Source organism: Strongylocentrotus purpuratus, unplaced genomic scaffold (genome assembly GCF_000002235.5).
Source record: "Strongylocentrotus purpuratus isolate Spur 01 unplaced genomic scaffold, Spur_5.0 spur5_contig_858, whole genome shotgun sequence".
Lineage (NCBI taxonomy): Eukaryota > Metazoa > Echinodermata > Echinoidea > Camarodonta > Strongylocentrotidae > Strongylocentrotus > Strongylocentrotus purpuratus.
The window spans coordinates 658,942-683,871 of NW_022145566.1; the positions used below are offsets into that span (position 1 = coordinate 658,942).

The following is a 24,930-nucleotide window of genomic DNA, read 5'->3' on the forward strand; positions in this document are numbered from 1 at the left end:
CATGTCCTTACGTACAGTTTCATCCATCCGTTGTTGAGTGTCAAGTTCGTTTGGAAATTTGTAAAAAAACAGAGTGACATGGCTGAAGAATAGACAGTAAATTAGCAGGTAAGAATCCTACTAATTGGAGAAGATAAAGAATTTACGTCTAGAGTATTGCATGTAATCATGAAATCATATTTTCTCCTAGAATATCGTCCGTCATAAAAAGAATATTTTAGCGGATCACAAGGCTCCGAGCCCCCCGTCTTGTCGGGGGTGTGATCATGTGATGGTATGGTCGAGGCTAGTGATACGATAAAGTGACAGGGAGGGACAGTGTAGGTCTACTAGCATGACTAGTTCAGTAGTAGTACGACTATACTAGAAACAACTTACAGTGCAGATTTCGGCACTAATTCAGGATCATATCCCTACTTAGACCGAATTTTCCGTCTCTTTCGTTCGTTAGCCTCTTATTGGGGTAGGGTCGGCTCTCTCTTTAGAGACGGAAACCGTCTATACACATTCCCTTGATAACTCCACGGCCATTTCAGGTCGTAGCGTTTTGCCCCCAAAATCCCCCAAAATGTCATTTTACCTCATGCATTGATTATTTAAAATTAGGAGAAGGTTATACTACATCGGTTCCACTTACCAACTTGACTGAAATAATCCGTTTAATGGTCCCTTTTATGGAAATTATGGGTCAAAATCGACATCCATGTTGAAATCTTGCAAGCCGTGTTAAACTCTCGCTGCGCACGGAGTCATCTAAATCAATCTCATCCCTTCTAGTCTACGCCGAAGGCAAAACGATTATGAAGGAAAAACTGTGCGCCATGCATCTACACGTTCGTAATGGCGTTATCACAGTTTTTCCTTCATAATCGTTTTGCCTTCGGCGTAGACTAGTATTTTTCCTAAAAACAAAGACTTTAATATACACCTTCTCACGGGATTCAAAGCAAACTGCTTCACGATACCGTACCGAAGTTGGGAAATTACCATTTATGCATGTACTGTGCAAGTTGCACAGCTGAGTTCTCATTTGACTAATTGATGCGAACATGGCCAGTTTTGCACAGATATTAACCAATGACTTAAGCCTTAAGCTAATTTTGATTTGTTATGACAATTAACAATTTAATATTGTTTTACCTTAATTAAAAGATAACAAAGTAGAGTCTAGATCTAGATTCCAGATCTACATAGGGATAGGATTGGTCTGCATCACTTTCATAATTCTACTCCAGGGCATTGTTGATTGTATATAAAAAGATATATTGTAAATGATTTGATTCAGAATTCAGGCTTTATATTGTGGTAAGAGTTTTCACCTTTTGAGATTCGTCATTGCACAAGGTCCTTCGCTAGGCTGTAGTTGATCTACAGCATAACTTAAAGGCACACTGTCTCACTTGTAGCTACTTGCTCCCTCTATATCGAAAACTTCCCAAATCGGTGCCTGTTGGTCCCCCATGATCCTTTTTTTCTTATGTTAAATGAGAGCTGAGTTAATGAGATAGCCACCTGTCACAGTGACCTCGATGGCTTACTGGGTGGTCTAATCCCTTCTTGCTGAAGTAGTAACGCCACCCTTTAATTGATAGAATACCCCTGAACTTATGGACCTGGTAACTTTGTTTGTCAAGCTTTCCAAAGTTGTTAATGGGCATCGCTATTGACTAAAAGTAGTTTGTCCTAAGATTTATTTTAAGCATGGGAAACAAAACTTTTCCAGTTAAATTTCCTTTTATTGATTAGACCTCTGAACTTGTTTGTGCTTAGGTAATTGATTAATGAATTTGGAGGATATGATGAGATATCCAAGACATCAAGAAGAAAAAAAAGTATGATGAAATGTTTAAAAAATGAAATTTGTTGAGTTTTATGTTAGCATAATAATCTCGACTGTAATATATGTGTAAATTCATGAAAGAAATGCAATGAAGGTAAATTACTCTTTTAACACCCCAGATACTCCATTACCCATGTATATATATATTTTTTTTCCTTCAGACAGGCCTGATAAAAACCCGATTTAAATCGGTTTCCCGATTTTTTTTATTTTTCCCTCTTATTATCTCTATTCTTCCCTATTTTTCCCCCAATTTTCCCAAGTTTGTCTCAATTTTATTACTCGAAAGGGGGGAATGTTGTTAGATGCCATTTTTTCCCCGCGAATCGTCTTTTTTTTTTTTTACTCAAGGGGGGCGTGGTTGAGGGGAAAACAAAAAACCTATTTTTTTTTTAGTGCTCACTATCACCCCTGTTCAGAGTTGAACTATGGCAACCTCTAATTACAAGAAAGAAGATGTTCCTCAGGCATCAGAAGATCCTCCTCAGGCGTCAGAAGATCCTTCCTTAGATGTCCAAGAGAAATCAGAAGAAAGCAAGGGAAGGCAGGAGGAGCCTGTTGCTAAGGTGGATTCTAAAGGTATATTATTCTTACTGTTATTTGTCCATGCATGTAACATTTTTCATTTGACTGCTTTCTGTACAGAGGATATCGAAAAGGCACTTTCAGTGACACATATGATGAAGAAGGTAAAAAAAACAAATGAAACTTTAAAACAGTCATAGAATTTACTCTGTAATATGTAACTGATGTCATGCTTTGAATATGCGGACATGTGTAACACAGCTGTCTGCCTAGTTATCACTTATTAAGTGGCTTGGTGGATGGATTTGGACAGTTTCTTAATTTATTCATATATACTACCACTCCTCAGGCTGTACATGATATGCTCGAGCCAGCCAATCGTCCAGGGAATCAAATTTACTGTTGATCTCTCCCCCCCCCCCCCCCTAGGCTCTAGATAATCCATACAATGTGTGCACTTTACTGAAAATTGAAACACTATTACTTAACATCGAGTTTTTAATATCTTACCATGTATTATTTGTAGTGCAACCTTGTATTTTATATCTGTATGGTTCAGGTGTTGAGAAGGACGGTAGCACAGAGGCAGAGATTCTTCCCATCCCAGACACATGTATAGATCATCTCACTCAAGGATTGCTAGATGCTATACTTCCTCACTTCCAGAAACATGATGAGTCACTTACAGAGCTTACGTAAGTAACTTCTCTATGAGGCTGTTCACACCGCAATGAGATAGCGCGCTCTATCGTAGCACCCCCTTTTTTCTAGCGCGCGCTAGACCGCGCTATCTCTCGTGGACCACCCCCAAGAGGTGCTCCAGTGGCACGCCGTGGCTCGCTGTTGGGCGGACTGAAACGACGTTGTACCTTCCAAACCGCAGAGATAGCGCAGTCTAGCGCGCACTATCTCTGCCGGTGTGAACAGCCTCTATCATTATTTATCAATGATAAACAAATCTATAAACGGGAGGAAAGAACTGCTGAGGAGGTTCTTACAAAGTATGCTTTTGTAGGAGTTATTCTGTCTTGGTTATTTTCTACAGATATGATGATTAATTGATTTTTCTATGATGAAGATTATGGAATTTACGACCATGTTGTTTAAACGAAATGGGATTTGTCTCACTGTTCAAAGCCACTCTCCACAGGATGCATCTAATGAAGCCATTCATGTCCAAACTCAATGATATCTTATCAATTCGATCAGCCAGAACTTTACCATAGAAAAGTACACATCCGAGTGTTTATCAGAGAAACAAAACATTTATTGATTTGTCGTAAACACGTTTTTGTTTTGTATTTATTGAACAGGAGAAACCAAGTTCTATTGATTGAAACTCTCCAGCAGGAAAACACAAAATTTGCAGAGAACAAGATAGTTGAGGATCTTACAAAGATGGTAAGTAATCCATGCTCCATGATCTTCAATATTGTAAGTATTTATATGTAAAATAGTGCCTTTTTATATATTTTCAAGGGTACCAATCATGAAAAAAATCATTTCAAGCTAGAATATATAAAATCACCTCTAAAACTCTCCTTGGCATTCTGTGGGCTAATGGCTAAGAAGTATGAAGATAAAAATTAGTCCCTGTGCACAGAACCCAGCTAGAATGTATGAAATCAACTTCAAAAACTTTACCTAGAATTTGAAGGTAGTGTAGTGACATTAAACCCCTAACATATAGAACAAATTTCTTTGGTGGGGGGGGGGGGGGGGGGGTGTTTGATACACTTTTTTTTCCTCATTAATTGCGAAAGTAAAAGCTCAATTTAAGTCAGCAAAGTTTTGTGAAATGTTGAATTGTTATAATAATATGTTCAAACAGAGGCACTATTATTCAGGCCTGATTAAAACCAAATTTAAATTGATTTTCTGAATTTTTTTTTTTTTCTTCTTCCTGATGTAAAAAAAAAATCCCAATTTTTTTTTTTTTTTCCAGATTTTTTTTTCTACCCTATTTTATCTTATTTTTTTCCAAATTTTCCCTATTTTTATCAAAATTTTCTAACTCGAAAGGGGGAATGTTGTTAGATGCCATTTTTTCTCTGCGAATCCTCTTGTTGTTTTTTTACTCAAGGGGGGCATGGTTTGAGGGAAAACATAAAACCTATTTTTTGTTTTAGTGCTCGCTATCACCCCTGATTATTACAGGGTTGTATTTGACTTGTTGATCAATTTATATGTTATTGGTGTTGATTATTAAGAAAGTTTAACATGATCTTTACAGATGCTTGAAGCCAAGGTGTACCAGGGCAAATTGACAGCCATCAAAAAGGAGATGACATCATTACATGAAAAGTCTAGCAAATTAAAAGTATGTACATGTATTTATAAATTCTGGAGTAATTTTAAATAAAATGCATTCATCTATATGTTCTGTGACATTTTAAAATGTTTGATAAAGAATACAATAAACTGTATCAATCACCAAAACATGTTTTGCTCTTAATGTTAGCTGTTTCATGTGGCTATACTGTATTCAAAATATGAGCTTCAAATATGACTTCTAAAAAGAGATATTTAAATTTAAATACATTCTTTAGTGAGCAGTAGAACATCTTATTGAGTAGACTAGTTAACAACGCCTACACACTTGCATAGAATAGGGCGTGCTCTATGAACCCATCTTGGACTCGGGTTTTGTGTGAGGTTTTATAAAATCCCTTTTTTTTCTTCATACTTCTTAACCGTTTACCAATAGAATAACCAGCTAAAGGTTTTTTAGGTTGATTTTATACATTCCAGCTATACACAAATTATATTTCAGGTGATTTTAATTCATTCATACCATGCTATATTGTTTTCCTTGACAGAATATTTCAACTCTATATGTATCTCTAAATGACTGAATTGCTATTACCATTTACATTTTATCTTTAAAAACAAACTACCGGTATACATTAAACTTCAACCTTAAAACATCAGTGAATTCAATCGTGAAAGTCATTTAGTAACTAGAATTGAATGTTTGTTTCCCTCTTCAGAAAAAAGCTTTAAAGCTGCAACAGCAGAAAATGAAAGAGAATCTTGAGAAGGAACAACAGAGAGAAAGAGAGATTGAAGAGGACAGAAAGCTCACTGCAAAAAGACCAAACGCTTCTTCATCAAAGAAGACAGCTCCACATAGGTAGCCAAGAATTATTAAGACATAGAGATTTATAGAACACCAGCGAATAAGTGCAACGTATTAAATATATATACGAAAGTTTGTATTAATTTACATCGGTTTTTCATCAAAGACTGTTTTAACAAATATTGATGGGTGAGTATTGATGTATTGAATGCACAATTATTTTGATGCAAATTATGAGATTGAAGCATTCCAGGCAGTATTGGTGAAGTGTTTGAACAGTACTGATCGTCAGTACCTAGGAATCATGCAAGGAGCTTCTTGTAGCTACGGTAATCAGAATTGGTGCTCTGAGAAAGATGAGGGAGAGGGACATTGACGCTTGAGAATTTTTTTTTTTCTTCTGATTTTGAAGGCTATTTTTTGAAATGCCAACTTGTAGCATTTTATCTGATAGGTTTTTTGAAGTTTTCAAATATACCCACGCTTTTATGACAAACATGTGGTCAGCTGCTAAACAAGAGGGGTTGAATATCATTTGCCATTTTCCTGTTGTTTATAAATCATTCCATTGAATGGACAGAAATGTGTAATATTTATTGATTATTCTAAATTGGCCAATAGGAAATAATAAGAGAATTGTAAAATAGAAAGATAACATTTTGTAAGGGGTACCTGTATAGCATCTACTGCTTTTTTTTAATAGACCTGAATACACAGATTATTTGATGTTCAGTGATGTACATGATTATAATACCTTTCTGTGTGTTGTGAAAACATAAAATTTACTCATGAAATACTGTACCCAATCAAAAAAATTCTCTACGACTTGTAGTTATATGTAACAACAAAACTCATTGATAATAGTATAATAATCTGAATTATCTCAATAGTGTATTGTAAATATTCTTGTTTCCAATTGATTTTTTTTTGCAATTTTGACAAGGTATTGTTCCAAATTTTTATTCTTAAACAAATTATACAGAAAAGAGTGACATCATTGTGTGAAAGAAAATGATCTCAATGTGATTTCATGATCTTTGGAAATATACCACAAGAGTTCAAGTTGCTACTTCTAAGTTTCTCAGACGAATATACAGACTTTGTTTGCATACATTTGAAATAATACTAACAGCTATAACAGTAATGAGTCAGTTATTTTATATTTCCAGAGTAGATTACCAATTCACCCATAGATGAATTTTGCTAAATATACTCCATCCATGATTTTTTTTTTAAGGGGTAATTTACATATGTAATCCAATTGTCTTCCAATGTGTATGATAACAAATATATTTGATGATGTAAATGTAAACAAACATTATAAATGTTTATTTAAAGGTACTATGTCCCTTTTGCAGCCAACCTCAAATGCTGTAGAACTTTGCAGGAATTATGAATATGTCATGTATGTCCTCTCTGTGAAATTTAAACGTTAGCAGTGTCCTCATATTCAAATTATGCAAGGAAACCCGTTTACTTGCTAGACTTCACTGTCAGACACTATTGAGTGACTGACTGGCTTTTTTTCTTCTTTGGTAATAACATACATGAAAAGAGTTGTAAAGGGTACATAAGCATTTGTCTACATCAATAACCCACTTCTTGTGATGGCCAAGATTAAACTGATTGAATCTTTGCGCAGCATAAAACCTATGACCATTCGGTAAAATTGTCTGAAAATCAAGACTATTACTTTTGGGCTCTATAGCCCTAAAGTCGATTTGACAACTAATAGTCATTATTTTCCCACTTGAAGACATTTTCAAGCCCCACCTTTTTTAGGAAAGTTCTAAATTAGTATTATATTTCAAATGCAGTTGGAATTTTAACTTTTTCATTTATTTGGCCTGCAAATGGGACATAGTACCTTTAAGATTTATTTATGAGTTATAGTAAGGGGTAACAGTGAGATTATGATAGGATTGATTCATTAAAAAGAAATTACACTGCATGTGCAAGAAACATGAATAATATCTGCCAAATAAACTTGAAAGAAATAGATGATAGCTGAATAATGAGCCCCCCCCCCCCCAAATAAAATAAAAAAAAGTTTTATCAGATCCATCGACTGAATTAACACATGATTACCATATGTAGGAATTCATGTGTTGATCATGGTGCTTTTAATTGCAAATGTTATCAGCTAGTTTTTCATGTTGGTTTATATGTTGCAAGGCTAAACAATTTTATTAGCACATAATGCAGAATTCAGAATGAATTTCAGACCTTTTTATCTGGAAATGCTGTAACTGTTGCACTACCAGATCCCAAATTATCTATGAAAGAGAGATCAATCTATTTGGTACAAAAAGTAACAAAGTTGCTATGAGTAGAAGTATAATCAATCGGTACTAAAGGGTTCAAAGTAAAAAATAATATACACTATTATAGTAACATATCATTCTAGCTGTATTGATATGCCATCAGAAGTACTAATTGTTATTTAATAATGTCAAAGTTATATTAAAAAATATAATTTGTTATGTTTATATGTTATGTTAAAATATGTAAAACTAGTTTGTGGCAGCTCTGGGGGTTACATGTGGGGTGCCAACTAAATTTGCCAAACATAAATATTTGAGACACATGTATGTCCCCCTTACATCCTGTAGAATGCAAATTCTGGGCCTGCCACAGGTAGTTAAATTGTGTTCATGTAAATCCCAACTTTTATTTTGTTTCTGTATGGTTCTTTGAGGTTGATTGATTGTGTTTCATCAACAGTGAGGATACAAATAAGCTTGAACTATTAATAACTATTAATTAATGAAGAAATTGGAATCACACATGTTATAAAAAAAGGGAAAATTTGAGGTAAGCTGATCTAAATGTTTGTATTATTATGTGTAAGGCCCAAAACACACATGCATCAAATGCTGAGAAGAATATGTAGTACATGTATACATGAATATGATTTACATGTATGAAATGAAAGATGTAAATATAATTGTTACTAATGAAAAAATCATATCCTATTCAACAATGTTGAACTGCAATAAACTTTGTGAATAAATGAAATTTTTATACATCCATGTACCACAAGGTTTTTTTCAGGCTGTTGAATTTGTCTTTCCTTACGGCCATCACAGAATTTGGGGGCTCTATTCTGAATACTATAAGGATTCTATAGCTACTGAACAATCTGAAGGGGAAAACAAATTGATAATGATTTTGGAGGTGCATATGCATCATAGGAATATGAAGATGGATATTTTAGAAGTTTTAGTAGCACACATTTAAGAAAGGGGCACATTGAAAATTAGGATAGCTTGGAAGAAAATTATTAAAACAAACAAATTAACAATAACACCGAATGAAAAATGAAAAATACACCATTTAGGAGAGAAAATTAAAGAGAGAGAGAGTGAGAGGCGGGGAGGAGGAGGGTTCTAAAATAAAGATATATCTAAGCTACTGAGTGGGCAGGACCTGAAAAATGTTGATGGTTCTTTTTCAACATCAATATATTAATAAGTATGGGTATTTTCGATAAAACGACAATACATTCTATATTCTGGCTATAAATCGTTACATGCTCTGCGTTAATACAGGACTGCTGAAGAGGGGGTGGGGCATGCACATGTGTTGAAATTGAATATGCATAAACCTTTTACCCCGAAAGTCTTCAACAACCAATCAAATAAAGCCAAGTTGTCATACATTCATTCTAACCTTTCAGAAACGATTGTTTTGTGTAAATATTTCGAGTATGAAACATCAATTCAATATGAATAAAAATAAAATGTATACAAAGCTTGATCAAAGCATATAGGGAAATTTTGTATCAACCTCTAAAACATGTGAATTTATCGTTTACTGGCCCTGTTTACGATACATATGCAAATGAAACTTATCTTATTTGCATAAAGTTAAAATCATATGTGCCTAGTATCTGTACAATATGGCGGGTTTCAACACTCTTTCTGTCACCGTGTTTCTTCTTTTTCTGGCAGTTCTGTACTGTTCTGCACAGCCTCCTTTCAAAAAATTTGAGTACAAATACAGTTTCAAAGGTCCACACTTGATACAGAAGGATGAAACGGTTCCATTTTGGCAGTACGGAGGAAGTAAGTAAACTTCATTTTTCTGTTCGTTGTCCTCGCTGCGCTCCTAGCTCGCTAGCGCTGTAGCTGTCCGCTGCTAGCTGCTTGACGACGTGGTTTAGGTGCGGGGATCGGATGGACGAGCATCCGGCCCGTCTTGGCTAGTTGAATTGAGTTGATACAGCAATGTGTATAATAAATAGTCATGTCAATGACAGCTGGAACCTGAGCAGGCCTGTTTTTATAATTAACATTTATTCATTAAATTATAAATAGACCCTATTAGTATTACATTTTTAAAGTGTCTAGATCCACGTATAAGTATAACTTTACATTTAGCGCATGCGCTTAACGTTTATCCAATTTCCGATATCGTATAGATCTATAGACCATTTACATTTAATTTAGGTCTAGCGCATACATGTACATGCAGAACGTTCATCCGATATCGATCTTGGCAAATTGCATGCAGCCTCATTTTTCTAAATTGTGCCTTCAAGCTCAAGAGTCAAGGACCCTTCTTATTGGCTATCGCTGGCTGCCAGCCATTCGCTCAATGTTATAAGATATTGGTGAGAGGAGAAAGCTTGCGATTTTCTGTTTTTTCAGTCAAACCCTCTAGCCTATACTCTATTTGTTACGATTTTTTCAGCAAGAAATAAAAGGTTTAATATTTCACTTAAGTTTAAGTCTGACGTAACTTTTTTTTAAGTTTGAAAAATTCTATTTAAGGTAGACAAACTGGAAAATATACGGTATTCTAAAATGTTTGTTGAGTTTTTATATGTTTGCCCTGCCATGTGTGCGTCAGTTATGTGTGACAGTGAAGTGCGTCACTTGTTTAAAGCATGACATGTCAGTGTGTTATGTAATTGACGATCAGCCATGCATCAAGTCTTTTGTCTTCTTTGTGCATGGCTGATCGTCAACGAAACAGAGCTAAGTCTTTTGTCAACTCTGTTTGTTGCTATGGCAGGCAGCCAGTGAAAACGAATTTGTTTAGTCAAAGTATGGAAATACAAGCATAACTTTAAACAAACAGAACTTTGTTACTCCTGGCTCATTTCTCCTGATTGAGGTGTCATGAAAAGGGCAGAAAATAACTTTCTAGAAATGTAATTTTCTCCTTAAAATTCAGCTCTGATACCGCGCGCTAAATGACTTTTTGGTACCCTCTCTTCAAATTGTTTTTAATCACTCATGCATGAAATATGCATCATATGAGTTGCATCAAATGAAAGAGGAGGATCTAAGCTTTACAAATATGTGTAAATTATTAATTATGATTGTGATTAAGTTATGACAAAACATCGATAACTCTCAGTTTCGTTTTTCTGCGACGCACTGTACATGTATATACCAAATTCAAATTAGTCTATATCCAGTGAGTAATCAGTGCAGCTTGAGTCCAATTTTTTCTTTGTTTTATATTTTCATGAATTGATGTAAATTGAGTTGCTTTGAAACAAGTTTTTTATTAGTGATTCAATACTCAATATAAACTCAGAGTTTGTTTACATTAGATAAAATATATCTTTCGGTTTTTACAGGCATTGGTAATGTTACTAAATGTGTCATATCCAATGATAAACTACATGTACCGCACGAAACATGTTTTTAGAATATAGGTAAAACTAAAAGACCAAATTTCTGCAGGCTTTGCTTATCCTTATGAGTTGTGTGCAGTATATAATCCATTGTAATACTACTGGTACTGATATTGTGGTTAGCCAGGATCAAAGTTCTTATGTACCAGGATTCCTGGTCTTAACTAGATTTTAGAAGTTTTATCATTTCAATAATAATGAAATGTTAATTATATAAGTCACATGTTTAACTATACATACAAAAAGTTTTGCATTCATGCAATATTTAGTTCTGCATTTAATAATCATTTTATATTTATTTTATATTTATTTGCCATTTTGCCAAAGAAATCACCAATTAGGCAATTACCAATTACTGACATTATCAGTGCAACAGTAAGCCTTTCATTTATGGAATGTTAATTATATAAGCCACATGTTTAACTATACATACAAAAAGTTTTGCATGGATGGAGTATTTGTTTCTGCATTTGAAAATCCTTTCATATTTATTTTCCAAAGAAATCACCAATTAGGCACAATTACCAACATTATCAGTGCAACAGTAGGCCTTTTATTGTGAAAAACCATCAATTTATTGGCTTTGACCAAGAGTAAGTTGCATTTGCCTTAAAAGTATGGATAGCTTAATGTATTGAACTTCGTACTTGTATAAGTGGATTAATTTGATCTATCATTTGTTTTCTTCATTCTTTTCTACCAGGTGCTCTGGCCAGTGAAGACAAAGTTCGGGTAACCCCATCCCTGAGAAGCAGAAGAGGTAATATATTACATAATACATCAGAGAAAAGCTTTTGAGACAGTCATACCATGGAGTTACTCCATGGTCATACTCAAGCTTTTAGTCTTGCTCAGACTAAAATACATGAATGAACAGAAAGCTGAAATCAATAGTATGAATGGCAAATTTGCAACTCAAGGGGAACAAATGCACTTTTTAAAATGATGCATAAATACCTACAGTACATGCATTGTCATATCAGTGCAATGTAAGGATCAAAGAGTAATTTGTGAAACTCTTCAGCTCGTCTTTGGATTGGATTGAGAGGAATATTGATTCGAAAGCAGGGAACAAAAATCTGAAATAACAAAGTCAGATGTGTATTGGTGTAATAACTAATTAAACCATGTATGAGTGAATATGAACAATCGGAATGAATTTTATTCAAGAACATTATATGAATTTGCAATCATAGCTTACTAAGAAGGCTGCAACATATACTGTTATTTTAGGCAGTACCGGTATATTATATACCGGTACATATAATATGTTGGTTATAATAGAATCTAACTCATTTTTATAAATTTAAGTAATTTATTTATATTGTTTTATTAAGGGAGCTGATTGTTTCTACATTGTAGACTCATTTTACTCCAAATTTGTTAATTTTTATGTTCAAATATTATTTCTTATTATTCTAGAGAACTAAAATGTAGTCCCTACTGGCCTATACCCTTGTTTGTACTGGGGAAATAGTATACTATTAACACTGTGGGGCGGACATTTAGGTTTACACTTGTATTGATACTAAGTACATTGTGTGTTTGTTTCAGGATTCAGTAGACGCTATCAGATATCATTATTTGATCCATATGCTTTGTTCCCAACCAGAAATAGCACACGTGGGTTGTCTGAAGATTAGGGACAGATTTAGCCTTATATACATCTTGCTGGTAGCTTTACGGTTTGAATGAGCAAGGAAGCTGAGAGATTTATATGATGTAATATTTCCATTTGTTCATTCTTAAATGCATACATGTATGTATACATGTGTGTATCTAGGCAGTAATATAAAGAAGGGTTATGCTGAATACAGTTTATATGGTGTCATGTGAAGGATTTTCCCCTCATGCATAAGTTTGTTTAATTTCTTCATGAATTGGGGTTCAAGGAAAATAGTAATCCTTTTTTTCTCCAAGAAAATGTAATCACACCCCATTTTTGAGAGTCCCACTGGCTGATTTTCATGAAGTATGACTGTTGATCCTTTATATATAACCCCCCCAAAAAATTATGATATATCAAAGAAGATCATAAAATCTTTCACAAAGTCTGAGCCAAAAACTTGACGGCTTTAATCTTGACAAGATTTCTTGAGTAGAGCCTTTAAAAAATAGTATTTAAAGTCAAGTTCAGAAGGCTATTTAACAAGGAGACTTTTAAAATACTCTAAATCCTTTCAATCATCTTCACTCAATTTGTTGAAGGTGACTGCTGTTGGGACAAAGGGATTGAAGATACATGTATGGGGAAAATATGGCAAAGAGCATTTATGTCTGCTACGACAAGGCTAAAATTACTCTCACTAATGTATTACGCCTACTAGACAGTGCACCTTGAATAATTCAAAGGGCATATCAACACATGTACAAGTATGCATTCTGCTTATTGTGTATCAATGAACATATGATTTTCCATGTGCTGCATACTGAGTTTCCTTGAATTTCCATATGTGGTTCAAACATTTCTTTATAATGTATTATCATCACAGGACATTATGTATTAGCATTGTAAAGAGTATTGTTTTGGGGTCTTAATGGTACTAAGTCCCATTTGCAGCCAACATCAAATTCTGTCAAAATTTGCAGGAATATATGTGAAGTATGTCTTATCTGTGAAATTTGAACGTTAGCAGTGTCCTAATGTTCAAATTATGCAAGGAAACCCATTTTACTTTCTAGACTTCACTGTCAGACACTTTTGAGTGACTGACTTCTTTTTGTTCTTTGGTAATAACATACATAAAATGAGCTGTGAAGGGTACATGAGCATCTGTCTATAACCCACTTCTTGTAATGGCCAAAATTAAACTGATTAAATCTGCAGCGGATGTTTAGACTATGATTTTAGACCATGGGTAAATTAAACTTCCTTCTTAGGTTATGGCCAAGTTGCCGTATATATTACCTGTAATATGAAAATGCTCTTGCCTCTGACAATGTACTTCCAATGTATGGTATGCAAAAATTGCAAATACATGCGTTTGATTTATCCAAAGGTTACATCTGGTCCAAGATGGAAACCAGTTTTGATTGGTGGGAGATAGAGGTCATCTTCAAGGTCACAGGACGTGGTCGAGTAGGAGCTGATGGATTGGTAAGTCGATCAACTCAAAGTTGATCTTTTAATCAGGGTAGTTTTGGTAGTTGATTGATGAGAAATGATCTTGTTTGTATTTATTAACAAAAAATGTGCAGCTGTAGTGAATTTACATAAGTACTTATTAAATGCTAAATATATCCCAAGGTAGCTCTCTCTCTCTCTCTCTCTCTCTCTCTCTCTCTCTCTTTCTCTCCTAAATTTGATACTTGCAAATCATGTTATTGCAATGTCTTAATGACCTGGTAATGTAAAGGAGATCATTAACAAATACATTTGGTACCCTGTCAATCTGTGGGAGACAAATTTATTTTCATTTATATTCATTCATCCGTGGTTTACTTGGAACTTGGAAGTTCATTTTGAGTAGATTAAAAGTGGTCATATTATTCACAACACATTTGTGATTACGCAAATATCTATCAATCATACTTCATGCTTCAAAAGATTAAGGGTACTTACTACAATGTAAATACTTCAAGCCCTTGTAGGCTTGTGTATGATTGAGATGAGCACACAAAGCTGCTGTATCACATGGCGTGTTACCCTGTTTGAAAATTGTTGGTTGATTCGCTATTTGAAAATCATAGATGATGAATATTTCACTGTGTGGAAATGTCTGTGATGTCTTGAGATTCTATTCTTTGTTCATATGAATATTTGCATCTACCGGTATAATATGTAATTATACCCTGGTATAAGTTATAACCAAATATCCGCCAATAGAGACTTGTAGTGATAACATCATAGGCCTTCATACTTATGACCATCAGACAGCTAAAAAGTTGAGTTATCAAGAGCATGTGCCCTGACCAATATAAGTGAATACAAATTTGTTTTTCTTTGATGATTTTGTGTACAGGGTATCTGGTTCACCCAAACCAGAGGAGAAGAAGGGGGCGTGTACGGAAGCTCAGACAAATGGAACGGAATGGGTCTCTTCTTTGACTCCTTCGACAACGATAACCAGAGAAACAATCCTTACATTCTAGTGGTGACCAACGATGGTACTAAGCAGTATGATCATCATAACGACGGGTTGATGCAGCAGCTTGGCGGATGCATGAGAGACTTCAGAAACAAACCATTCCCAGTCAGAGCCAAAGTAGAATATTACAAGAATGTCTTGACAGTGAGTAGTTTTCATGGAAATTTGTGGTAGAATTTTATTTCATCCAAAGAAATTTTTGATGTTCAGAAACAAACCCTTCCCAGTCAGAGCCAAAGTAGAATATTACAAGAATGTCTTGACAGTGAGTAGTTTTCATGGGAATATATGGTAACATTTTATCCAAAAGAATTTTTGATGATTACTATTCATATATACAGTGCCTCCCAGAAAAGAAGAAACCAAGAATTATTAATGTTTTATCATAATTTCATCACAATTGTAATTAATAAATGACACATATTTGTAAAGCTTACATCATCCTCTTTCATTTGATGCAACTCATATGATATAAAAACAATTTAAAGAGAGGGTACCAAAAAGTCATTTGGTGGGCGGTATCTTAATTTCGAAGAGAAAATCACATTTCTACAAAGTTCATTTTCTGCCCTTTCTTATGACACCTCATTCAGGAAAAATGAGCCAGGAATAACAAAGGTCTGTTTGTTTAAAGTAATGCTTGCATTTCCATAATTTGATTAAACTAATTTGTTGTCACTAGCTGCCTGCCATAGCAACAAACAAAGTTGACAACAGACTTAACTGTGTTTCGTTGACGATCAGCCATGCACAAAGAAGACGTAAGACTTGATGCATAATGCAAAGTTGTATGGCAGATATCATTTATTTGATCTTTCTAGGCATGTTTTGTTTGTCATGATCAAAACTCCAGATTCTCTATGAAATGTCTGCGAATCTCTACTGTTAACTTTGATTTCAGGTGTACTTCCACCAAGGATTAAGTGCTAACGATCATGACTATGAGCTGTGCATGAGGGCTGAGAACGTCTATCTTCCTCAGAAAGGATACTTTGGTGTGTCCGCAGCGACTGGTGGTCTAGCAGGTAAGCAGCACTGAGTATGATTGGTTGGTTTAGGAGTGTTCTTTTTTTCTCTTTTCTTTTCTTTTTTCTTTGATGATATATGATGTATAAGAAAAATAGTTATTTTATGACCAGTTTGTTAATGCAGAGCAGCCACACATTGAAGAATGGTGTAGAAATATTGGTAGTACGAAAGTATTGGTCAAAGCTCTGAATGACATCTTATTGACACTTTTGTCATGTGGTATATTTTTGATAATTTCATATTTTCGTAGTAGACAAGTATTATCTCTTTAAAGTGGTCAACGTGATATCCTGCATTTGGGTTGAAGCGAATGAAATTTGGAATCTTTACTCCAAACCTAATCCAATTACATAAGTATTCCTTTTCAATATCTCAACTGATTTAAAAAAAAGTACAGGTCCATACTATTTTGTGGTTTTGTGTCACTTAAGACTTGTCTTCATCAGTATATCATTAATATGTTATCTTTTCTTAGATGATCATGATGTTATGAAGTTCCTGACCCATAGCTTGGCAACACCGGAATCTAAAGTAAGTAGCATGGAGACAAACTAACATTTGTAGTTAGCTTCAAAATTTCTTCATGTAGATTCATTCATATGTAATTAAAGGAATCCGGTAACTTTGTCGTAGATCCTTCAAAAAAATCTTTGATTTAGCTCATGCTGCAATGATAATTATAAACCTTCAGGTCAGTCTGGAACCCCATGACTTTTATAAGCCTGATTATCAAGATATTTATGATTGAAAATCGATATCAAATTTTGCGTTTGCCAAACGGTTTTCATAACACTACAGACTAGAGGGGAAAACGAGTATGGTAAAACCGGTCACTTAAAAATTTGAGGCACTTCTTGATCATTTTGAAGCGCAATTTTTTTAAGGCTTCAATATAACACCATATCACAGACACTGATAACACATAGAGCCGTGCATCTCAGATTTAACATTGTTAAACGATTCCTTTAACATATTATACAACAATATCATTGAATGCACTTCTGCATTGCAGCAGTGAGGCTCTGTACAACAAGTATATCAAAATCAGACAGTAAGAATGATAATAATTGAACTGGCCGTTTGTTGAAAGAAAATAAGTGTGATGTCACAAATATCTGGCATTGTAAATGTGTGTTTTTAAAAAAAATGTGTGTATATAGCGAGATAAGCTGAGATTACTAGGGGTATGATAAGAACCTCTTTTAGTTTACAGTGTAAGTATGTTCTGAAGATACTATTTCTTTTTTTCCTGATTTAGATTGATAAAGACGGATTCATCACTGATGAGGAGGCCAAAAAGTTTAAAGATGAATTTGATGACTTCCAAGGAAAATTACAGCAGCAGAAAGAAGAGTGAGTATTTTAATGCACCTCTGCCATCCATATTATACAGTAACTACAGGGTCTTTTAAAAAAATCACAGTGTAGTTAGGTAAAAGTCAAAGAAGTATTAAAGAAGGTAGCTGGAACTTTATAAATGTATGTTTGAGTGTGATGTGGTGGGGCTCATTAACAACGGTAAACTCTAATATTTGAAGATGTGCTTTGTGAAGAAATTGTATGCATATTTGTCTACCTTTTTTAAAAGTTCTTGTGAATGTTCATAACAGATTCTCTGTACAGACATTGTACACACTGTATTAAGAAAATAAGAAACATACCATGATCATACAGTATCTATATGTGATTTTTCTGTTCCTCCCAATTCAGCTTTCGCCAGCAACATCCAGATAAGATCAGAGATGATTACGATGATACTGATTCATTTGTAAGTATGATGATTGGAAGTAAAATGACAGTGGAAATGATGAACAGATAGATAATCATATATGTTTTTTTTATCATGAAAAACATATGCTGCCTCTGTGGACAGAGTGTCATGAAACAGCATAGGTGTTGATTTCAAGTAAAGATGCATGAGATACCAAGGATGAAAGTCATGAGTTGTGTAATATTATGCACTTGTATTGTACCTCATAGTTATCAATCAGTAAATTGGGGTGCAGATAAAGTATGACGTCACAGCTGATAAAAAAGTAGAGATCTATATATAGAAATTTATTCACTTATTCAATTCTAGATTCCTGCTTATGAATTGATAATAATCATGGGTGCAATCATTGTAGCCAATTAACTTGAGTTGAATAAGCCTCCTCAATCCTTTTTGTATTACATACATGCTTACCGCTATTTTGAGATCTCTTATTCTTTGGTGTTCCCTTTTTAATATGAAATATTCCCCCTCTTCTTTTTCAGTTTGAAGATGATTTCACCAGAGAACTGAAGCTCATTTTGACGACACAGAATGGTGTTATGCAGCAGATCAAGTGAGTTCCAATGCTGGATATTCTCTTTTTTTAATTTGATTGACTTTGTATTCATTAGCTCCAAAGTGACACAAATATTAAAGGTATGTTACGATATTAAACTTTGATTTTCCAATCTTTTTGATAAAATAAAGTAAGTCTTAATTTGTTAACTTACTTCTAAGTTTCCTCATTGAACCTGAGGCTGCTGGGTGTATATATATATATATATATATATATATATATGTGTTGATGTAATTATGCAATGCGAGAAACTATGAGTTTTTTATAATGAAAAAGTACCATATCTGAAATCAACCCTAAACCTATGGCTTTACAATAATCACTTTATCTTGGGAGTTTAAATATGTACATGACCAACTTTACAGTAAAGTAGGTAGCTGAAAGGAGTTTTACCATAATGTTTACAAATCATAGAGGATATGTCATTGATCCTAAACTTTGAAGGCAGTTGCTTAAAAGTTGAATTATAGTTATATACTTTGTACACTAGTATTGTGTTAAAATTGTAATCACTATTAATCACTATTAATTCCAAAAGGTGCTAAATCCATTTTTGTAACTTCAGAAAAAATAGAAATTGTTCACCAGATTTTGTACAGGCGTCTATGGAAAAGTGATATTAGAAGGTGAATTTTTTTCATAATTGCTCCCCAAATTTAGGTAAATAATTTTGTTGAAAGACAGGTACTTAAGTGAACAATGTTCTGATATCTATAACTCAATTTTCATCAAAACAGAATTTACCTTCTTTTGGCATTAAGCTCTTCATATTTGTCTCTCTTTCCCATGTGATACCAGAATGCTAGGGAGTAAATTGGATGAGATAGTCGGTCGACAAGAAAGAACCCTCTCCTTGATGTCATCGGTTCAAGCTGCATCGGCAGCATCGATAGGAGGGGGCGGGGCACCTCCTGTACAGCACACCGGTGGGGCCGGGTCTGTTATGCAGAGACACGAGGTAGACTCGCTTCTCAACACCCAAAGAGAATTACAGCAATCAGTTAGAGATATAAGGTAAGAGTAACTATTAGCCTGTTGAGTACTGATTGTTTCATTCCCCATAGACTTTGTACACAAACCACCCTGTTCCTGTAGGCTATGTATTAAGTTCATCTATTGAAATTCCCAAGGCTAGGGCTAATAACCATCTTAAACTATCAAATTTTAATGACTGCGGGGTACTTCATTAAAAGACACAGCAGGACTTTCTGTAAAATACAAAATGGCTTTATCAGCAAACATAAAATGTAGTGTGGAGTCCCTGTTATATCAATGTAGAAGATTTGTTTGATCCTGTTATTTCTAGAAAAAGAAGAGAATTCAAAATTTGATATTCATATAGTTCATATTATGAGTTAAAGGATACATTTTGTTTAAGTGTATTACCGCTGAATTGTGGAACACTTTCTTCATCATGCTATTTAAAAACACTTATGTGAACATTTGTGTCGGTTTTACTGGAAGTCATGACACTTGACTGGCTAAACCAAATAAAATAAGATATCCATCTTTCAATGTTTTTACTTTCATGAAAACAAAGTGATAAGAAAAAAGAATTATTCAAGAAATATATATTTTGATATTAAACAAAAGCCCTTTATTTTGAAAATGGATATTTGAATAGACATAAACATTCAGATGCATCAAGTATTAGAAGGGAAAACAAAACAAGATGCTGTTCTTTGTGTGTGTGTTTTGACCTTTGAACACAGTTATCAACCCATCCTGGTCGCATTACCAGTTCTGAGAAGAAAAAAATGGCAGAAAAAGTAATGGAGAGCACATTGTCATTTATTTTGACTAGACTTAGTAGATAACAGTATGAATCATGTATACACAGTCATGTTATGGGGAAAAAATTCTCACCATTTAAACATGCATGTTAGAGACAATGAATAGGAGAAGGCTAAAGATAATGCAGCAGCGATTCCTTATCATTTAATTATGGAAACAACTAGGTAGGTTGCAAAAGGGATCCTTTCACACATTTTTTTTTGGTAGATATAATCTGAATGTTATCAATAGCCTCACCAGCAAACAACTTCACATATACTGTTTTAAACTGTTGATTTTCTTTTGTTTACTAAAAATGAATGACAAATTGGTAAGTGGGGATGAAATGCTTACTTATTCCTTATATGAAGGACAGTTAACTATAATAAACCCATAGGTAAACCGCTGCTGAATAACGCCATATGTGAACGACTTTTAAGATGTCACTTCAAAGTCATACATGCTTGACATGTACCCAACCTCGTAATGAATGTGTTTTGTCTTTTCTTCACATTTGTTCCTACCAGAAATGTAGTAGGTGATGTTCAGAATAAAGCAGGTCTGATATATAATCGCCAGCCGACCAATCAGGGTGCTCAGATGAACCAGGGGAATCCCCTTGCAGATCATGAGATGTTAGATAAAATCAACTCTATACAAGACAGTGTACTCAAGCTAACACATAGGCCTGAGGTAAGTTACATGCTTCATTCCATAATTGACCATTTCTCTTTTTTATCCCAATGAAATAGAGTGATGATTATAGAGTTGATAGATATATATTTTCTCCTGTTGACTCTCAAAGTTATTTATGACACTAAAATTATGGCAATGATATTTCAGTAGCCAGAAGCTACCTAAAGGGTTTGAAGATGTAGTGCATGTTTCTATGGGAAGAAGAAATACCGGTATATTAATTTTTCTCATAAAATAGTGAGAATGGCTTTGCAATCAATGTGATTATGATTCTGTGAATCAGAAAAAAAGAATAGTCCTGGTGAAAATCATGTGAAATGCTCCAATGGTCATTACACAAAGTGTTTATTTCTCTTTTAATGTTTTACTCAGTCCTTTTTCCAAAAACAAATATGTGTAATTTAAATATGTATGTTCATTTTCATCCAAGTGGTAGTAAAATAAAAGTGCTTATTACAATTTTTCTCTCAACAGACACAGCAAGCAATATGTCCACCAGCGCCTGAAATGCCTTCCTGCCTCACGCCAACATTATTCTTTGTTTTCGCGTTCATTCAAATTTTTGTGATCTTTCTCTACACAGTATATAGGTGAGTAGATATATGTATTGTTACAATTTCATACTTTTACTCAAAATACAATTGAAATCATCCTTATTCATTAAATCAAGAGCCATTTCTGTTAGGCTGCGATGTTAGACTGGTAGATTCAGGGTATTTCAGCAGAAAACTTTATACATTTGATCTTGTATTAAGCAGAGCTTGTAATCACTGACTGCTAAAAGCCATGTTCATTGTTCTTGTTATATTTTATTGCATTTTCTATAGTGTCATCCTGTGAAATATATGTAACGAATTTCTTTGTTTCTTTTTTTATTGATGATAATTCTTTCCAATGTATCTTTCTTTTCTCTTTCCGACAGGAGTAAACAAGAAGCAGCAGCAAAGAAGTTCTACTAATCCAAGAAAAAGAGTTTTAAAAACAGCATTATTCAAGGGAAACTCATTTTTTATCAGGACATTTGTTTATTATTTTATGTTTCTTTGTTTTGCTTAAATTTGGACATTATTTTTTGTTGTAAAAATGAACAGTAAAAATGAACAAAGAGTGAGTTCTGTTACGGGTCAGTATTCATATTCTTGCCTAAAGGAAATTGTAAAAGGTGAAACATTTTACTTTATCAATTTTTTCTGATGTTCCAGAGCTTTACTCATACTCCAAATTTAGCAAGAAGTTTTTATCTACTGCAACAGTAAAAGATGCTCGTTGGCATAAAGGTTTGATGCAAATGTCTTTAACCTTTCTTTCGTGTTCCATGATTTGAATGGAAAATTTCTGTTGATTCATTTGGTTTCTCCCCTCAAGCTCACATCGTTTATATGCATCCAAAACAATGGACAAGGTTATTTGTAAATATGAATTTAATAATAGTTAGCAGACTTCTCGGCTCCGTTTCATTAAACAACTGCCACAGATCAATGTCACAGTGTGCTCATAGCCAATCGATGCAATGATTTCAGCAGCTTACATAATGAAAATAAATGATTAATGATCATAAGTTTGATGAAACGTAGCCCAGGTTATGTTTTGTATCACAATGTTAAATACTAAAAGGGTAAAGACTTTGAACCTATATAGAGTCACGATTTTGCAGTTGGAAGAGAGGTGCATGTAGCTATGAATTGTTGGAATTTTCGTATGCTTGAATTTGAAGTCTTGAATAATGAAATAAAAACAGCACAAAACGCATTTCAAATTTCTGGCAAAACCATTAATGATTGATACATTGGAAGATTACAGATTATTTGGGGCTATGTAAAGCGCTCCAGAAAACATTTGAAGGATGTATGCACCCTTTGCTGCTATTTTTACCTGGAATTCTAACCAAACCGGACACAACTCATAATAATAATAAAATACGGTGCTTATAAATGAGTAGCAATGAAACTTTCATTGCATTGGTAGTTTGTAATGGCTGTCTGAATTGTTGATTCCCTTTTTCTTTCTTTCTTTTTTGCGACAAATTGTATAGGAAGCTATCGGATAAAGGGTCATTTGAGATGACATGTGCTATTTTGTCATTTGTCAAAAGTGTTCTTTTCAGAATTTGTTATAACTGCAAGGCCTTGACATTTCTGAAATTTTACAAAGTGAAGAGTGGTTGAATGTAAAACAAAAAAATCTACAAACTGTTTATGCAGAAATAAAATATGTATAATGTTGGTGCTTTGTAGAAAGTATAAATTGCAAGGTTATGATTGTCTCCATAGAAATATTTTATTTTTAAACTATGTATTAAGGCATAATTTGATTATTTGATCTTAATACATACATTCTTGATAAATTTGTGAAATAAGTTACATCTCAAAAAAACTTCCATTGCATACATATGGCGCAACTCTTCCTTAAAATATATCTGAAGTACTTCTGTCAAAAATTGCTTTTAATGTAGAAATCCTACGTTTTTTCCCACATCTCATTTGAAAAATGTTTTTTTTATGCTGATGGCTTGTTGTCATTTTAGGATATTCCTCTTGAATGTTGATTATGATGGTAATCACGAGTATTATTATGATTTATGATATTACTGTTCTTTTGTGTATTGTTGATGATATACTAACAGTATAAGTATCATTATTGTTGCTTTTAATGATATGTAATCATTTCTTGCTGACATTGAACATTGAAACTGGAGGTTTGAGGTCAGAGACTTGAGCTCTTGTTTTAGAAAGCAATTTTTTTGAAAAGTCATTCGTTCTTTCCTTTTTGTTTTGTTGGGTAACTGTTCTTCACTGTGCTATTAAAATAAAAGTAAAATAACAATATAATTTGATGAAGGCAGGAGATTCATACAAAGCCTTTTTGGGCTTGAAATACAGTATTAATCTCTCATTAATTTTAATTTATTCAGCATTATTTTTTTAACTGATCTTTTGTCTGGCCTTGCATGCCATTTTTAAAAAATCTTGTACTTTGTTTTATTTCTCCATTACTTTCATTCAATAAATTTCCAGATACTTTATTAAGGTCTACTAATGAAAAAGATGTTAGTATATTTTATCTGTTTTTATTTGTCTGTTTGGGAATAAAGCAATGTGATTAGGGGATGTAGGGTGAAGTAAAGTTTATCTATTACTCTTTTCCTTCTCATTATGCCCCTGCTTCCATATTGGTAGAGAGGCTTTTCGTCTAAATATTGGGGTTTTATAAGTTAATGAAGTTTAAAATCTTAATGTTGCAATATATTTGACAAATAATGGAAGGCTTTCAAGGTTTGTTTTATAGAAAAGGGACATTAATTTATCTGATTTATTGAGTGTCAAATTTCTCAAGGTGGAATATGTGCTAGAATATATTGATATATAAATGCATTTTATTTCCCTTTTTTTTAATTCCAAAGAAAGTTATATTTACATAGGCAGGTTATGTTTTATGATTTTGTCATGTTTAAACCTTGATGATTATGTTTGGTTCTACTTCAGTATTTTGTTTGCATGTGGCATATGCAAGTACAGCAATGTACAGGTATAATAAATACAGTTATGTGTATTTTGACAAAGCAGTATCAAATGTATAGTTTCTTGATCTGTATCCTCGCTCACTTTAGAATTATAGAATACTTTCATGTGTCATTGTCTTCAGTTCAAAGTTACAAACATTCCAATGCTGCAGCAAGGAAGTTACTGTTAATTTTAGTCTCATTATTAAATTAAAAGTACTTTACATGTACAAGGCATGTATACTGTACTTGGAAAAGGGCACGTCTGGTGAAAGCATCGGTTTGAAAAGAAAACTCCATTGGAACTTGTTATGAAATGAGTTTTTCCAGTTTTCAGGAACTTTCTCTTCAATATCTGAAAGATACATACATGATGTGTAGGTAAATCAGATAGCAAAATATGCACTCTCTATAGTACATG

At 33.8% G+C, this 24,930-nt stretch overlaps 2 protein-coding genes across 2 annotated transcripts; both read left to right on the forward strand.

The window, feature by feature from the left end:
* On the forward strand, positions 1 to 6,088 carry LOC115919024 (biogenesis of lysosome-related organelles complex 1 subunit 6-like). The gene is made up of 6 exons (XM_030997217.1): positions 1 to 108; positions 2,260 to 2,419; positions 2,925 to 3,060; positions 3,679 to 3,766; positions 4,599 to 4,685; positions 5,356 to 6,088. Exons 2-6 carry the CDS (start codon positions 2,269 to 2,271, stop codon positions 5,500 to 5,502), a joined length of 609 nt encoding a protein of 202 aa, XP_030853077.1. The 5' UTR covers positions 1 to 108; positions 2,260 to 2,268; the 3' UTR covers positions 5,503 to 6,088.
* A 3,214-nt stretch (positions 6,089 to 9,302) lies between these two features.
* Positions 9,303 to 24,572, forward strand: LOC575299 (protein ERGIC-53). The gene is made up of 13 exons (XM_775710.5): positions 9,303 to 9,511; positions 11,798 to 11,854; positions 14,094 to 14,191; positions 15,057 to 15,326; positions 16,084 to 16,207; positions 16,687 to 16,742; positions 17,470 to 17,564; positions 17,922 to 17,979; positions 18,468 to 18,538; positions 19,340 to 19,555; positions 20,842 to 21,007; positions 21,485 to 21,600; positions 21,933 to 24,572. The coding sequence occupies exons 1-13, from the start codon at positions 9,346 to 9,348 to the stop codon at positions 21,967 to 21,969; spliced, it is 1,530 nt and encodes a 509-aa protein (XP_780803.1). The 5' UTR covers positions 9,303 to 9,345; the 3' UTR covers positions 21,970 to 24,572.
* The last annotated feature ends 358 nt before the right edge of the window (positions 24,573 to 24,930 follow it).